At 38.0% G+C, this 14,797-nt stretch overlaps 1 protein-coding gene across 1 annotated transcript in view; it reads left to right on the top strand.

Moving 5' to 3' along the window:
• LOC131806485 (protein serrate-like) overlaps positions 1-13,515 on the top strand; it is a 95,327-nt gene extending 81,812 nt beyond the window's left edge. The window contains exons 14-16 of the mRNA XM_059130634.1: positions 11,323-11,694; positions 11,760-12,358; positions 12,422-13,515. Coding sequence (XP_058986617.1) covers positions 11,323-11,694; positions 11,760-12,358; positions 12,422-13,270 — 1,820 coding nt within the window. The 3' untranslated portion in view covers positions 13,271-13,515. The remainder of the gene's footprint in view (positions 1-11,322; positions 11,695-11,759; positions 12,359-12,421) is intronic.
• Positions 13,516-14,797: the final 1,282 nt, after the last annotated feature.

Below are 14,797 nucleotides of genomic sequence, written 5' to 3'. Positions count from 1 at the left end.
TCAGTTAAACAAATCCAAGAACCACTGATCAACTTGGAATCTTTCACATGCATATTGAAGACATGGACCCGCAAAAAAAGGCTTAGTCTTAAAGTCTGCTAAACACGCAGACATAAAAAAATATTCAAATACACATTCGTTCCGTATGCGAATCGACAGACAGACGGACCGACATTCATTTAGATATAGACAGATACCAGAAAATCGATGAGGTTCTTAAATTATATTAAGTTAACTTTAAACGTATTAAGTTAAGCCAAGGCTAAGAATATGCAATGGAATGGCCCAAGACTCAATGAAGTAAACGCCTATCTTGAACGCTGTGTGTGTGTGTGTGAGTGAGTGTGCGGGCTCATGAAGACGGCTGCTGTAAATGTTGCCCCTGCTGCCGATTGTTGGTGTCTGAGTTACCATGGCTTGCTGGCTGGCTGTGCGGACTGGGTTACTACTGCATCGTGTTGGATATTGGCAACACACATCAGAACAGCTGAAGCTGGTGGCAGGTTGATATGTGTTGCAGTTTGCTGTATGCTTTTTCTTCGGCTTCATGTGCCGCCATGGCTGCACTCATTTGGCCATAAGAAAGCAAGAACGACGTTTTCAATGAGTTTGTTTGGGCACGAAAGGGAATGTTATTTTCCTCAAGTGATATCCTTTAGAACGAAGCGTCGTATGTGGCTGATGATATGGCGTTGCAATGGTGTAGTGGTAGTTGTGTTGCTTACGTTGTATTTTACACTGCGTGTGAGTCGTTTGAAGTGTTCGGTTTTTTTTTTTTGGTTTGCCATGCTTGGGATTCTCGCAAAAGCCCAGAACTCATCTGTTCGAAAATGAAAAGTTTCGCATGTTCATTTCCATTGATTCGTTCTTTTTTTTTTGCTGCATTGGCTTTGGCATTACTAAATGCTGGCTTGTCCTGGTGTTTGGCATTTCTGTCGTTTGGTATGTCTGCTTGTTCATTTAGTTGGTCCCGGTGATGAGCTGCATTGCGAATGTTGGAAGAACCGATGCTTTAGCAGCAGGTTGCACTTCTTGTATAATTGCGAAAAGGGTCTTTTTGGTTATTTGTAAGTTCGGGTGTATCAATTTTGAAAGTCTAATTAATGAGAGGGGTGTAAATGAAAGTTTAGGAAGAATTTTTATAACATAATTTGTCACTATGGCTCCCCGGTAATAATTCTGACAGAAGAAGGAGTGACGTAGATCCTATCCTATAATCTCAAATTGGAAAAATATTGTTGGTCCTTAAAAAAAAAATTGGATATTCTTGAAAAAATCTTGGGTTATTGGTATGTTATTACTTGAAAAACAAATGTGGAAAAAGTCCTTGATTATTGACCAATTGGTCCTTGAAAAACTTTTCTTGAAAAAAAATGGTCCTTGAAAAACTCTCCTCTGGAAAAATAGTGGATTATTGGTCGGTTGGTCTTCGAAAATCTATCCATGAAAAAATTATCCATGAAAACTATTCTTAAAAATTGTGGATTATTGGTCCGTTGGTCTTTGAAGCTTTTTTTTATTTTTTTTTTTGATAAAATGGTCCTTGAAAAAACATTCTTGAAAATTCGTGGATTATTGGTCGGTTAGTCCTTGAAAAACCATTCTTGAAAATTCGTGGATTTTTGGTCGGTTGGTCCATGAAAAAACATTCTTGAAAATTCGTGGATTATTGGTCGGTTGGTCCTTTAAAACCCATTCTTGAAAATTCGTGGTTTATTGGTCGGTTGGTCCTTTTAAAACCATTCTTGAAAATTCGTGGATTATTGGTCGGTTGGTCCTTGGAAAGTGCTTCTTTAAAATTCGTGGGTTATTGGTCGGTTGGTCCTTGGAAAGTGTTTCTTTAAAAATCCACGCTTATTGGTCTGTTGGTCCTTGAAAAGTGTTTCTTTAAAAATCCACGCTTATTGGTCTGTTGGTCCTTGAAAAGTGTTTCTTTAAAAATCCACGCTTATTGGTCTGTTGGTCCTTGAAAAGTGTTTCTTTAAAAATCCACGCTTATTGGTCTGTTGGTCCTTGAAAAGTGTTTCTTTAAAAATCCACGCTTATTGGTCTGTTGGTCCTTGAAAAGTGTTTCTTTAAAAATCCACGCTTATTGGTCTGTTGGTCCTTGAAAAGTGTTTCTTTAAAAATCCACGCTTATTGGTCTGTTGGTCCTTGAAAAGTGTTTCTTTAAAAATCCACGCTTATTGGTCTGTTGGTCCTTGAAAAGTGTTTCTTTAAAAATCCACGCTTATTGGTCCTTGAAAAGTGTTTCTTTAAAAATCCACGCTTATTGGTCCTTGAAAAGTGTTTCTTTAAAAATCCACGCTTATTGGTCCTTGAAAAGTGTTTCTTTAAAAATCCACGCTTATTGGTCCTTGAAAAGTGTTTCTTTAAAAATCCACGCTTATTGGTCTGTTGGTCCTTGAAAAGTGTTTCTTTAAAAATCCACGCTTATTGGTCTGTTGGTCCTTGAAAAGTGTTTCTTTAAAAATCCACGCTTATTGGTCTGTTGGTCCTTGAAAAGTGTTTCTTTAAAAATCCACGCTTATTGGTCTGTTGGTCCTTGAAAAGTGTTTCTTTAAAAATCCACGCTTATTGGTCTGTTGGTCCTTGAAAAGTGTTTCTTTAAAAATCCACGCTTATTGGTCTGTTGGTCCTTGAAAAGTGTTTCTTTAAAATCCACGCTTATTGGTCTGTTGGTCCTTGAAAAGTGTTTCTTTAAAAATCCACGCTTATTGGTCTGTTGGTCCTTGAAAAGTGTTTCTTTAAAAATCCACGCTTATTGGTCTGTTGGTCCTTGAAAAGTGTTTCTTTAAAAATCCACGCTTATTGGTCTGTTGGTCCTTGAAAAGTGTTTCTTTAAAAATCCACGCTTATTGGTCTGTTGGTCCTTGAAAAGTGTTTCTTTAAAAATCCACGCTTATTGGTCTGTTGGTCCTTGAAAAGTGTTTCTTTAAAATCCACGCTTATTGGTCTGTTGGTCCTTGAAAAGTGTTTCTTTAAAAATCCACGCTTATTGGTCTGTTGGTCCTTGAAAAGTGTTTCTTTAAAAATCCACGCTTATTGGTCTGTTGGTCCTTGAAAAGTGTTCTTTAAAAATCCACGCTTATTGGTCTGTTGGTCCTTGAAAAGTGTTTCTTTAAAAATCCACGCTTATTGGTCTGTTGGTCCTTGAAAAGTGTTTCTTTAAAAATCCACGCTTATTGGTCTGTTGGTCCTTGAAAAGTGTTTCTTTAAAAATCCACGCTTATTGGTCTGTTGGTCCTTGAAAAGTGTTTCTTTAAAAATCCACGCTTATTGGTCTGTTGGTCCTTGAAAAGTGTTTCTTTAAAAATCCACGCTTATTGGTCTGTTGGTCCTTGAAAAGTGTTCTTTAAAAATCCACGCTTATTGGTCTGTTGGTCCTTGAAAAGTGTTTCTTTAAAAATCCACGCTTATTGGTCTGTTGGTCCTTGAAAAGTGTTTCTTTAAAAATCCACGCTTATTGGTCTGTTGGTCCTTGAAAAGTGTTTCTTTAAAAATCCACGCTTATTGGTCTGTTGGTCCTTGAAAAGTGTTTCTTTAAAAATCCACGCTTATTGGTCTGTTGGTCCTTGAAAAGTGTTTCTTTAAAAATCCACGCTTATTGGTCTGTTGGTCCTTGAAAAGTGTTTCTTTAAAAATCCACGCTTATTGGTCTGTTGGTCCTTGAAAAGTGTTTCTTTAAAAATCCACGCTTATTGGTCTGTTGGTCCTTGAAAAGTGTTTCTTTAAAAATCCACGTTTGTTGGTCTGTTGGTCCTCGAAAAGTGCTTCTTTAAAAATCCACGTTTATTGGTCTGTTGGTCCTCGAAAAGTGCTTCTTTAAAAATCCACGCTTATTGGTCTGTTGGTCCTTGAAAAGTGCCTCTTTAAAAATCCACGCTTATTGGTCTGTTGGTCCCTGAAAAGTGCCTCTTTAAAAATCCACGCTTATTGGTCTGTTGGTCCTTGAAAAGTGCCTCTTTAGAAATCCACTTTTATTGGTCTGATGGTCCTCGAAAATTGCTTCTTTAAAAATCCACGTTTATTGGTCTGATGGTCCTCGAAAATTGCTTCTTTAAAAATCCACGTTTATTGGTCTGATGGTCCTCGAAAATTACTTCTTTAAAAAACCACGTTTATTGCTCTGATGGTCCTCGAAAATTGCTTCTTTAAAAATCCACTTTTATTGGTCTGATGGTCCTCGAAAATTACTTCTTTAAAAATCCACGTTTATTGGTCTGATGGTCCTCGAAAATTACTTCTTTAAAAAACCACGTTTATTGGTCTGATGGTCCTCGAAAATTGCTTCTTTAAAAATCCACGTTTATTGGTCTGATGGTCCTCGAAAATTGCTTCTTTAAAAAACCACGTTTATTGGTCTGATGGTCCTCGAAAATTGCTTCTTTAAAAATCCACGTTTATTGGTCTGATGGTCCTCGAAAATTGCTTCTTTAAAAACCACGTTTATTGGTCTGATGGTCCTCGAAAATTGCTTCTTTAAAAATCCACGTTTATTGGTCTGATGGTCCTCGAAAATTGCTTCTTTAAAAATCCACGTTTATTGGTCTGATGGTCCTCGAAAATTGCTTCTTTAAAAATCCACGTTTATTGGTCTGATGGTCCTCGAAAATTGCTTCTTTAAAAGTCCACGTTTATTGGTCTGATGGTCCTCGAAAATTGCTTCTTTAAAAATCCACGTTTATTGGTCTGATGGTCCTCGAAAATTGCTTCTTTAAAAATCCACGTTTATTGGTCTGATGGTCCTCGAAAATTGCTTCTTTAAAAATCCACGTTTATTGGTCTGATGGTCCTCGAAAATTGCTTCTTTAAAAATCCACGTTTATTGGTCTGATGGTCCTCGAAAATTGCTTCTTTAAAAATCCACGTTTATTGGTCTGATGGTCCTCGAAAATTGCTTCTTTAAAAATCCACGTTTATTGGTCTGATGGTCCTCGAAAATTGCTTCTTTAAAAATCCACGTTTATTGGTCTGATGGTCCTCGAAAATTGCTTCTTTAAAGGTCCACGTTTATTGGTCTGATGGTCCTCGAAAATTGCTTCTTTAAAAATCCACACTTATTGGTCTGTTGTTCCTTGAAAAGTGTTTCTTTAAAAATCCACACTTATTGGTCTGTTGTTCCTTGAAAAGTGTTTCTTTAAAAATCCACGCTTATTGGTCTGTTGGTCCTTGAAAAGTGTTTCTTTAAAAATCCACGCTTATTGGTCTGTTGGTCCTTGAAAAGTGTTTCTTTAAAAATCCACGCTTATTGGTCTGTTGGTCCTTGAAAAGTGTTTCTTTAAAAATCCACGCTTATTGGTCTGTTGGTCCTTGAAAAGTGTTTCCTTAAAAATCCACGCTTATTGGTCTGTTGGTCCTTGAAAAGTGTTTCCTTAAAAATCCACACTTATTGGTCTGTTGGTCCTTGAAAAGTGTTTCTTTAAAAATCCACGCTGTTTGGTCTGTTGGTCCCTGAAATGTGCTTCTTAAAAAAATCCACGATTGAAGGTCCTTGAAAGCATTCTTCTCTCTTCTCTGTTGGAAGCAATGAAACCTTAATTAGTTCATCAAATATCCTGTCAAAAACTCCCTCTCCATCTCATACGGTCATGTGCCTTCTCTCGAACTCATTTATCACCTCCCCTCGCATAAATAGTTCTGTAGCATAAATATCTCTATATATGTGTACGTAAGCATGTCTGTGTGTCTGCGAATGCGAAAAATACCTTCGTAACAGATCGTTTTCTCGAAAAAAAAGCATTTTCGTTAACGAAAACAAAATTAAGCAAATCTTTAAGAACTCAACGGGAAAGCAGATGAAAGACCCAATGGATGAGGACAGGAAGAGAAAAAAGAAACACAGACACACACACTGCAACAGCACCAACAACAACAAAATATTTTAATTAAAAATTCCTAATCGTGTGTGAAGTATTTTTATCTGATTGTTAAGGCCAACGAGCCATCGACTCATTTACGGCACTGCAGCGGGAGATACTGGGACTGTGGCTAGAGTGGTGGATAGATGGATGGCGTCGCCTTGGATTTAACTCCTTTGGAGAGTAGGCATTTTTCTGCCAAGAGGGGAATGGATAAAAAGGATTGCGTTTTTTCGTTTTCGTTGGAGATCTTGACTTGACTTGTTGCTGTTTTTGTTTTACATCTTGTCCTGCTAAAGTCGATATGTGTACTTATATATGTACATATATATTTTTCCATGTTTTTTGTGGCTTCGGCATATCAGTGGCGGTAATGTTCGGTTGTTGTTGTTCTCTTGTATGTAGTAATGTCGTGTTGCTTGTAAAACGCGAAAGGGTATTAATATGAAACCTAAAGATCGCGTTTCCATACCAAAAACAACAAAAAACACCAGCCAGCCATCCAAACATTTTGGATGATCCGTGTGAGGAATCTCACATACAAAGTTTCGTGTTTGTTCAGACATTGGAATCGACATCTCCCCGAAATAAAACACGAAACGGACAACCGGCAAACAGCGACAAGGAAAAACAAAATGTTATGTTAGCAATCAGCAGTAGTAATAGCTGGAAGTCGGAGGTTGGCCATAGATGCGAATGCGTCAGTGGCAGTGCCATAATAAATGGCCTTTTTGGTGACTCCTCCATAGTCGTTTTGTCATTGAACGTTTTGGGCATTGGAACTGCAAAGACGGCACTCATGCAATTTTCGTCGTCTCCATCCGACTGCCCGGCATCGTGAGATTCAAATCAGCCTTTACAAATAGACGCTTTTGGCAGTTATATGTGAAATTCCAAAGGTGTTGAAAATCGTATGGCAAGTGTGAAAAACTAAATTGTAATTGAATTGTTGCCACAGCAACAGCCACATGGCTATGGCTTCCAACTGCCAACCGTTTTTTTCGTAGGAGACACAATAGGGATGCATTTAAGCCCATATAAAAACTAATGGTTTCACATTTAAAACAACGGCCATAAAACCAACAGCCAAGACCACAACCAAGGTGACGATGATGATGGTCTTCTCCATGGCTGGCAAAGATAAGCCTTGGCGAGGAAGCATCGAAAACCCTGGCAAAAAAAAGAAAGGCGCAAAAACGCAATGACAGGCCACTCAATGGCATATCCATAACCAAATGAGTAGCATTAGAGAAAATCCAATTGCTGCACACTTGTGTGCCAGACGGGCTCACTGGATGGCTCACTGGCTGGCTGACTAGCTCTCTATTGACAACATGAATTATTTGACAATTAGAAAATTAATGACTGGTTCTTAACAATCGTCTGGTTTGTAATGTCATGGCATTAATTGAGAAAAAGCTCTCACACACACTAATACACACACACATACTTAGTGAAATGTATATCGTGGAATGAATGTCAAGAATGTTAATAATCGCTGAAAGTTAAAAGAAATTACAGCTGATTGATGATCGATTGAATTTCTCTCTCTCTCCCTCCCTCTCTCTCTCTCACAATGTTTGTGTCTTAAGTCTTTTGTTTGATGTCTGGCGAACACACATTGCAACCATTGAGACAACACTCTAAATAAATTGTGAGAGTCTCATAAATGATTTAATTACCGTTGTGGCGATATTGAAAATTGATGTTCGTAAATAGTGGACAGTATTGCCCATCAATTGATTTAACATCTTTTACAGTGGGTCATAAGAAAATTAAAGCTATTTAGCAAAGGACTTAGACTATAGCGAGCTCTTCAAAGAATAGAAAAAGGTTATTGGGTTTTAAAAGGATTAAATTAAAGAGAGTATAAACAAATATCGGTTTTGCCGGCAGATGTATACCCTCAGACAATGTTCGACAATTTTAATATATTTTGACCCTTTATAGAGTAGGCCCTGAAGGAATGGGCCAATATTTTCCATTTCGTATCGGGCCTTAAATAAATATGATAAAAATATTTTGCCAGGTTCAAACTATATTGGTTACGTCCTTTATTTTATGTGAGATATGTGATAATTTTTAGAAAACGTCAAAATGTGCCTGAGGTACCGGATATAGTCGACGGAAGTATTCCATTTTTATACTTCATCCAATAAAGATAAAAATATTGGAATGGGCAAAATTGCCAGAAAATCGAACATTTATATCCAAATATTTAGAAATATTTAGATGTAGCAAAGTAGTAAAGAATCGCTGACTTGTTTCGCAAGTTATGACAGATAAAAGTACTGAAAATTGTCACATTTTGTGAGTGAGACACCAGAATGTGTTCGCAGATATATATCAACTTCACAACAGATCATATGTTAGCAAAAATGTTTGTATGTGTGAAATTTGAAGAGAGTTTGAGCGAGTTTGACCGGAATCGGAGGTTAATTTCGTGTTTTATGAGCTTCATGGATACTCCAAATTTTGGCCCTTTGTGGGGGAGGAAGGAGTGGGCCGTTATATCCCATTTTAACAGCAGATCTTGTGTTAGTAGGTATAATAGGATGTGTGAAATACAAAGAGAACCGTAAGCTTATTTCGGATTGTATGAATGTTTTTGGTTATTCGATTTGTGGGAGAGGTATCAGAACAAGTGGTCCGATTTCTACCATCTTTTTAACAGATCCTGTGTTAAAAGAAATATTCAGTCTAAATGGAATCGGATGTTAATTTTGCGTTTTATGTGCTTTATGGATTTTCAAAATTTTGACCCCTTGTAGGGGAGCTACCAGAAGGAGAGGACCGATATATCCCATTTTCGTAGCAGATCTTGTTTTAGTAGATATAATGTGACGTGTGAAATATGAAAAGAGCATAACGCTTATTTCGGATTTCATAATCCTCTTGGTTATTCAAAACCTTAACCTTTTGTGGGGGAGGTACCAGATGAAATGGTCCGATCTATACCATCTTTATAACAAATCTTTCGTAGATGGAAATATTGAAATGTGCCAAATCTGAATGGAATCGCATGTTAATTTGGCGTTTTATGTGCTTTATGGATTTTCAAAATTTTGACCCCTTTTGGGGAAGGTATCAGAAGGAGTAGACCGATATATCCCATATTCACAGCATTTCTTATGTTAGTAAAAATAATGGCATGTATGAAATATAAAGAGAACCGGATGCTTATTTTGGATTTCATAATCGTGTTGGTTATTCAAAACTTTGACCCTTTGTTGGGGAGGTACCAGAAGAAATTGTCCGATCTCTACCATCTTTATGTCAGATCTTGTGTTGATGGAACTATTGAGATGTACAAAGCCTGAATGGAATCGGATCTTAATTTCGTGTTTTATGAAGTTCATGGGATTTTCAAATGTGGGACAGGTACCAGAAAGAGTGGACCGATACATTCCAACTTCACATCAGATCTTGTGTTAGTAGAAATAATTGGATGCGTGTAATATGAAGACAATCGGATACTTACATCACATTTTATAAGTGTTATAATTATTCAAAACTTTGACCCTTTGTGGGAGAGGTACTTGATAGAGTGGACCGATATTGTCCGTTTTCGCACCTGATCTAGTACTAATGCAAATTTTAGGATTTGCAATGTTGGAGCAAAATCGGAATTTCCTTTCTTCCTCTGTGCAGTAAAATATTTTCTTTGAAAATGTCTACCTTTTGTGGGGGAGGTACCAGAAGAAGTCGACCGATATTGCCCATCTCCGAACTCGATCTAAATTACATAATATCATTACGATGTAAAAGAATTTGAACCAAATCGGATAATCGAGAGTTATCGTACCAACCAGCCAGACAGAAAGACGGACATCGCTGAATCAACTCCAAAAGTCCTGAAACGGTCCAAGTGACATAGGGTCTAAAACCGTTATTTCGATGAGACAAGTTTTGGCCGTAGCAAATGATATATACCCTCTGTACCCATATGGCTACTAATATTGTTAAAAATCCTAAAATTCTAATTTATGTCCTCGTTTAGAAAAAAATTAGCACAACCAAAACCAGATGCCTCCATATCAAATTTCGGGATTCCAGCTCTATTCCTTCGGGCAGTACAAAATTTAGTACTTTACAAACAATTATGATACACACTTCCAAACCACTCCCATACCTTAACCACAGGAACTCATATTCACATCAATATCAAATTCAAGGATTTAAGCTCTATTACCCAATACCAAATTTAGTACTATTTAGATGTTTTCGTATAAGTATAGTACACATTTCCAAAACCATCTTCATATTTCAATTCCAGATACCAACAGAGACCTCAATATTAAATTTGCGGATTTCAGGACTTTTCCTTCACCCAAAACCAATTTTTGTACCACTTAATATTTTTTGTAAAAATATAGGAAATATTTCGAATCCACTGCCAAACCTCAAACACAGATATCATCAGTAATCTAAATATCAAATTTCAGAATTTTATCTCTATTCTTTCAACTAATACCAAATATAGTACACATATCCGAAACCAAATCCCTATGTCCAGGCTACACATAAACAGCGACCCAGTATACCAAATTTCAGATTTCAAGCACTATCGGTTCACCAAATACCAAAGTATTCCAAAAATAGTACTATTTAGTACTGTTCGTGCACTTGTAGCAAGCACTTCCAAAACCACCACTTTATCACAAATTTAGTACCAATTCTTCAAATTTGCTCACTTAGTACACATTTCCAAAACCTTCATATGTCAAACTTAATTTCCAACCTTGATTCTTATACCGAATTTCAAGTATTTAGCTCTATCCGCTCACATAATGCCAAATGGTACTATTTTAGAAGTTTAATAACATTTTAGAACTTAAAGTTCGAATTTTCAAAAACCCTTTGGTGCATCTGTCGTGCACTCCGTCAGTGACTCTCAATCCAAATTTCAGAACTACAGCTTCATCGGTTCATCCCAATTCCAATATGTACTAAATTTAGTAACATAGACAATCACAATCCTACACACTGGCAGTAATCTTATTTTATCCTGGATACCATCTCTATTGGTTCTCCCAAATCCAAATTGTACCACGTTTAGTACTATTTGGTACATATAAGTACGAATTTCTGAAACTACGTACATATCCCAATCCGACGTCCCGACAGTAGTCTTATTTCCAAATTTCAGGATACCAGCTCTATTGGTCCACCCAAATCCAAATTGTACCAAATTTAGTACATTTTAGTACACATAAGTACAAATTTCCAAAACTACCTACATATCTCAATCCTAAAATTCAATAGTAATGTTAATTACAAATTTCAGTATTCCAACCGTGCCGTTTCATCTAAATCGAAATTGTACCAATCATTGTACGATTTAGTACTTTTCGTGCACATACGTACTAATTTCCTTCCTTCTTCCTTTTTACGTTCATATATTTATTTGTTTAACCAAATATTAAAATAATTTAACTTTTCCATTATTTCTTCATTTTAGGCAAACGTTGTTCGGAACGAGCCACAGCCTGTTATCCGGGTCAGTGTCAAAATGGTGGAACCTGTGTGCCAGGCTCCCCGGAGAAAGGCTTACATTCACAGTGTCGTTGTGCTCCCGGATGGGATGGAACATATTGTACAGATCCAATTGATCAGTGTCGAGGACAGCCATGTCATAATGGTGGCACTTGTGAATCGGGATCGGGTTGGTTCCGCTGCATTTGTGCTCGTGGCTTTTCGGGACCAGATTGTCGCATAAATGTCAATGAATGTTCACCACAGCCATGTGAGGGTGGGGCCACCTGTATCGATGGTATTGGGGGATATACGTGCATTTGTCCACCCGGACGACATGGTTTACGGTGTGAGATATGTAAGTAAAAAGAAGGAGATTTTTTCTAGAGAATTTTTAATATTTTTTCTGTGCTTTGTTTTCAGTATTTTCCGATTCCAAATCATCCTGTATAAACAGCAGCTCGACATCTTTGTCACCTTACTCCTCGTTGAACAAATCCCAGGATATTTTGTCACAACTTCTCACAGGCCAAACGAGTGAGTATTGCAATGCCTGCCTGTGTGAAAATGGCACCTCGAGATGTACAAATTTGTGGTGTGGCCTGGCAAATTGTTTCCGCACCAATACCAATTCGAAATCTTCCAATTTCTCGGGTCTCTGTAAGCCTCACGAGGTATGTGTACCTACTCTGGCGGAAAATTGTCTCAATGGACCATGTGCCCTGAGAGGAGACTGCAGAGCCTTGGAACCCTCACATCGTGTGGAGCCACCACGTTTGCCAGCCAAATCAGATTGCTGGCCAAATCAGGCTGTATTGAATGACAACTGTGCCCGCTTGACAATACTCTTAGATCGTCAAAGGGTGGGTCCAGGCTCATCTGTTGAGGGTCTATGTTCGGTGCTGAGATTTTTATTGGCCTCACGCATGGTTAAATTGCCCAAGGGTGAAAAGGAGGAGGGTATGTTGATAATCATCTGTGACATTAAAACCGGGACCAATGATACCATAGAGGTTACAGTGGTAAGTTTGGCCAAGGAGAACTTATTGGAATCTGTTTTAAAATTTGGTTGTCTTTTCTTTCAGTCCTCCACCTTGGCAAATGACTCCCAGCTGCCCACAGCAATTAGCCTGTTGGGTGAGTTATTATCCTCACGCCAGAGCAACGATTTACCGCCCGCGAAACATGAGTTACGTTCCATAAAATTGGCTGCCTTGGTTTCCATATTGGAAGTCAAGGTGGAAACGGCATTGATTGCCGAAGGCAACAGCAACAATTTGTTAATTGGAATTCTGTGTGGCATCTTCATTGTCCTTGTCGGGCTGGCCATATTCCTCAGCCTGTTTTGGCGTCAACGCATGGTCATGTCTTCAAACTCTGGCATAAACATGGCCACATCCCAGGATCCCCTGCGTCATGATGAGGAAAAATCAAATAATCTACAAAATGAGGAAAATCTGCGACGCTATACCAATCCCCTTAAGGTCAGCACTTCATCGTTGGGCCGTGTTAATGGCATGGAATTGAGTTTAAATCCCTCACCGGAAATTGCCAGTGTAAGTCCCGCTTCCACATCGGCCACATCGGGTGTGCACAGTCGTAGTGTTCCACCTCCCCTATATCCAGAATCAAATTTTGATTGTGATTTGGAAACGACACAAAAATCCAAGGAGTTCCAATCGAAACGTACATCACAAATTCTCTTGCATAAAACTCAAAATTCCGATATGAAAAAGAATACGGTTGGTTCCATCGACAGTCCGAGAAAAGATTTTGGTAAACGTTCAATAAATTGTAGAGCAATGCCGGTGCAGGCACCACCAGTGGCCACCGTGACACCGGTGCCGGTTGCCACGACCACGACAACCCAGGCAACAATAACAACAGCTACGCCGATGCCAGATGATTCGGAAATTCTAACAGTTCTAGTGTAGTGTTGAGGTCAGCATGGTATCCCTCCTCTTCTCCCTTATTGAAAATGATTTTTTTTCGGGAGGAAGAAGGGGGATGCTGTTTTATTTTACGCTCACTCAAAGTGTTTGTGCTTAAAATAAGTGTATACAATTTTTTTAAGTATTTGTATTTTTTTTTTTTTTTTTTTTTTGATTGTGATGCTAGAACTGTTAGGACCAAGTTGTAGAATCTGAACTGCGATGTTAGGGGCATAATAGAGTTGGGGCGATTATTATGTTATTTTGAGTTACACAATAGAGGAATTACGGCATTTGCGGCGACAGTGATACTGCAAGCTTTTCTATGCTGGATTTTACGTTGGGCGCCACGGAGTAGTGTAAAACCCCTGTCCATATAATTTAATGTTTTAAAATTATTTGACACAAATGAAATCTTTCTGCCTATAGGTAATGTTGACTTTACGTAATCGGTTTCCGGTCTATAGGGTTTAGATAGATTTTTAATTTTCAAGAACGCCAAAAAGTATGCAATGATTAAAGTTATGAATGATCATTATAACATGATAAAAGTCATAAAAAGTCAGATGAAAAAACTACAACCGACTTCAGACTGCTGTCATTTCAAAGCCACTCGTCCGACAGCTAATTTTAAAACAGCTGTCGGACGAGTGGCTTTGAAATGACAGCATTCCAGTGACATCTCATTATATTGTTTACAAGCGTACAAAAGCATTTTGGTGAGAATTTTCCAGAAAAAAATTTTTCAAAAAATAAAATCCTTAAAATATTCTCTTAAAATTTTAAAAATACCGAATATAGACGTTATATTAGGGTCTATATAACGTGGACCTACATAGGCATTGTTTGTCATAAGCCATTACCATATTCAAATTCGAAACTTGAAATAAACGGTGAATGGTGTAGCTAAAATCATCAAAATATCGTAGGGATGTACCATTATATCGGAGCTGTGCGAAGATCTAGACCAGCATAGACAATTTTCTGTCATAGGCTATAGCATCCATTACAAACGTCAAATACGACATCTCAAATAATTTCGGTGGGTTTTGTACCTAAACTCGTCAAAATACCGAATATCGGGAGGTACTGATATATGGGGCCTATACGAAGACCTGGACCTGCATAGACAACTTTCTGTCACAGACTGTAGTTCCCACTACGAACTCTAAATACGTAATTTGAAGCAATTCCGGTGAATAATATCTCTAAAATCATCAAAATAACGAATTTTTGGAGGTACCGCTATCTGGGGGCTATACGAACACGTGGACCTGCACAGACAATTTTCTGTCATAGGCTGTAGTATCCATTTCGAACTTCAAATACCGGTGAATAATGACGCTGAAATCATCAAAATACCGAATTTTGGGAGGTACCGTTATCTGGGGGCTATACGAAGACGTGGACCTGCACAGATAATTTTCTGTCATATGCTGTAGTATCCATTTCGAACTTCAAATACCAAATTGGAAACAATTCCGGTGAATAATGTTGCTAAAATCATCAAAATACCGAATATCGGGAGGT

The sequence above is a fragment of the Musca domestica genome, unplaced genomic scaffold (assembly GCF_030504385.1).
Source record: "Musca domestica strain aabys unplaced genomic scaffold, Musca_domestica.polishedcontigs.V.1.1 1, whole genome shotgun sequence".
Taxonomy (NCBI): Eukaryota; Metazoa; Arthropoda; class Insecta; order Diptera; family Muscidae; genus Musca; species Musca domestica.
The sequence above is the reverse complement of the archived record's forward strand: the minus strand, read 5'-3'. Positions and strand labels throughout refer to the sequence as shown.